The sequence below is a fragment of the Sinocyclocheilus anshuiensis genome, unplaced genomic scaffold, assembly GCF_001515605.1.
Source record: "Sinocyclocheilus anshuiensis isolate Anshui unplaced genomic scaffold, SAMN03320099.WGS_v1.1 scaffold87, whole genome shotgun sequence".
Classification (NCBI taxonomy): domain Eukaryota; kingdom Metazoa; phylum Chordata; class Actinopteri; order Cypriniformes; family Cyprinidae; genus Sinocyclocheilus; species Sinocyclocheilus anshuiensis.
The window spans coordinates 84,124-87,415 of record NW_015549609.1 but is presented as its reverse complement, the minus strand read 5'-3'; the positions used below and the strand labels follow the sequence as shown (position 1 = coordinate 87,415).

General features: G+C 36.6%; 1 protein-coding gene across 3 annotated transcripts in view; it reads right to left on the bottom strand.

Moving 5' to 3' along the window:
* Nucleotides 1-2,827, bottom strand: part of LOC107659121 (peroxisome proliferator-activated receptor gamma coactivator 1-alpha-like) — a 52,515-nt gene extending 49,688 nt beyond the window's left edge. For all 3 annotated transcript variants that reach the window (XM_016447950.1, XM_016447949.1, XM_016447948.1), the window contains exon 1: nucleotides 2,617-2,827. In XM_016447950.1, the coding sequence (XP_016303436.1) occupies nucleotides 2,617-2,826 (210 nt within the window). In that variant the 5' untranslated portion in view covers nucleotide 2,827. The remainder of the gene's footprint in view (nucleotides 1-2,616) is intronic.
* Nucleotides 2,828-3,292: the final 465 nt, after the last annotated feature.

The following is a 3,292-nucleotide window of genomic DNA, read 5'->3' as shown; positions in this document are numbered from 1 at the left end:
TTTTCAAATAGTTGTATCTCGGCCAAATATTGTCCTATCCTAACAAACCATACATCAATGGAAAGCTTATTTATTCAGCTTTCAGATTATGTATAAATCTCAATTTCGAAAAATTGACCGTTATGACTGGTTTTGTGGTCCAGGGTCACATATTTGATATGTAAAGGCCTCTAAATTATCAGCATGATCAAAACTTTGCTCAAACCCTTTTGTACACAATCTATTACATGCCTTCTGTCGTCTGATTTATGGTTCATACTGTTTTTATCAACTTTGTAAAGTATAATTATATATATATATATATATAAAAAAAGTCCATCTTCAGGTCGTGGCTCATGTGTCTTTTTGCTGTGAAATATTTAATGATTTTTATTGAGTAAACTTAATGATAACTTTCATACTATTAGTAATATTTCAAAATGCAACCTTGATATACTTGATTATCCATACATATGTTTCTAGAAAAATCATGTTAAAATGTATCAAATATGATCATCAGGCTTTTGAGGAATGTTTATTTGTTCATCTCTCAATTATCATTGTACTGCCTTGCATTACATGTTTTATAACTACAGAGCTTTGGTCATAAAACTAAGCATTAAATATCTTACTAAGGCATACTATTGAAATATAGAGTGACAAATGATATTTATATGCATTTTATGTAACTAGTCTGTTCTACTGTTATAAAGATTTATTTTATTTGCCTACCAAGCTATAAGAATTTCATCTTACCTTTTGACCATATAAATACCAGAATTTCCACCAAAGTTCAAATTTCTTTTTTATATTTTGTCTAATGGTTCAACAACTCTACATTAAAGGGGTCATACGATGCGATTTCAATTTCAAAAAGGCGGGGCATAGAGGAGAAACAATAATGTACAGTATGTGGAAAATAATGTGTTTTTTTTACTTTAAACCACATAAACACATTTCATTACACCAAATACACAAAATAATGTTCTTTTTAGCAGCATCATATGACCCCTTTAAAAAAAACAGATTTTTCTGACTATTAAACGTAGGTTTTTACCGTTTTTGTGATGTATAGATACAAATCAAAGAATACTATTAAAAACATATAATGCAAAACTGTTAAAAAAGCTATTAACATGGCCTTGTGGTCTCTCAGACTCTAAACAGCACAGGTGGGTTGAGTCTCTATGTCCGTGTGTGGCCTGCTTGTTGTGTGACATCACAGGACTCGCAAGGCCACCCATTAAATATACTGCAGTCAGACAGGTTAAGAAAACATTGCCAGGGGTTTGGATGAGTGCAACGGGAGGAAGAAAAAGTCCTGCCAAATAGCTTTACACAAGAGCTGGCCATTCATTAACCTGTCTTCACGCTGCTCTTGGGCACTGTACTGACCCACATAGGCCAGTATTGGAAATGCATATCCAATACACACATTCATCACTATTGACACCTCATGTCCCATTTCACTGAATTAGGATCATGCTTCTATTACATGTGCAGTAATGCATGTAAAGTATTGCCATGTTAATTACCATGCACCCACATACAGTATAATTTTTGCCACCCCTAATTGTGGGCCCCATAAAATCATGCTCCCACCACACGGTCTAGGTAAGCGTTTCACACGGTCCTTCAAGAATTCCCAATCACACCATGACACAAAACCCCAAATCGGGCGACAGACCCTGAACTATATTTGCAAGCACTCAGAGCAATGCAGCATTATCATTTCTCTTCTCTATCTGCCCAGATAAGACATAACGAACTAGCCAGGGCCAGGGCTGCTTTGTTTCAGCCGCCTCATTTCTTTTCCTCTGGACTTTGTTTTCTTTGTCAGTGACGAAGAAGCGCGAGTGCAACAGGTTTAAAGTTTTACCTCTTCCCTTTTTCAACATGACAACCCCGGGCAGGAACAAGCCGGTTAAAAATGGACCCTCTAGATCAAGGTGAGGATGCAGACTAGTTGCATAATAAACAAAAACATCAGTTCAGTAGAGTTCAATGAATCAGATTTTGACTGATTTGTCCATTGAGAAATGGTACCATTACCACCACAGAGTGTAAAAAGCTTGTACTAATTTTCAAATACTTTTTTTTTTTTTGCTTCAAATCCAAGTTTGTAATGTTGTGATTCACCTTATAGCTGGTTGGTTTGGTTTAAGACTGATAACTCATAAATGAATACTTAAAAAAAAAAATCCCTATGGGAAAACTGAATTGGAAAATTCCTTCCGGAACCAAGGCCACTGGAAAAAGTGAGCGGACACTGTTGCTCTCTTTTATTACTGAACATTACTCTGGAACATCAGGAGGAAAGTGCATATAAACAGCCATAAATTTCAGCGTTTCAAACCCAAGATTGTAGTAAAAGGTACAAACACTGATCTTAAGTATTGGACAAAGGTTGGGTGCTTATCATAATACTTCACCCCAATTATCAGACAGCATGGATAAATGCTCATTCCCTTTGAGTAAAGCTCTGTTTTTAGCTAATAAACTGCACTGACTGACTATCCCAGCTTGTGATGAATTCCTCACTTGCGCAATAAACTGCACGAGGCTGGAATCATATCTAATTTTACAATATACAAGCATGCACAATCAGATAAGAAAACACCGCATGACCCTCTTTACCTCAAACAGGTTCGATGCTTCATTGCCATACTGACTGGAAATGATTTCTGATTGGTCGCTGTACCACTTGAGTCCTCCCAGAAAAATATCTGCATCGAGGTCACTGACATCCAGCTCAGAGAGGTCAAGCTCAGGCAGGTCAGGGCAAAGGGGCTGGTCTTCACCAACCAAGGCAGCACACTGAAAGAGAGAAGAGATTGTTGAGCACATGTTTGCTAAGATGTTAACCATCTTCATTCAGTGTTTCTGTAAAAATGAGTGCTCAGTTTCCTAAAAAGCCATATATTTCATGGCTTCTCACACACTATTCAATTAAGTTATGATGGCATGGTGTAATCTACTCGTAGGGCCAGTTTGAGTAGAATTAGTTCAATGGAATTCACCTTGTTGTACCATTTGTTAACCTTTACTATTCACTCTTTGCAGCAGCTGTGTGATCTCAAACACAAAATATAAACGGTATCAAATTGCTAACGGTGTGATCAACAGATATTAAATCATTCAATGCTGGTCAGGTTCTACAACACCTTGTATCTGGACAGCAGTCTCCATATAAAAAGGTTACTGGAATAAGTTGGCAAACCCATTTATTTAATGCAAACAAAATGATGACAAATCAAATGTGATATAAAAAGCCACTGCTTTACTGAAAAGCAATCAAACAAAGGTTTCGTTC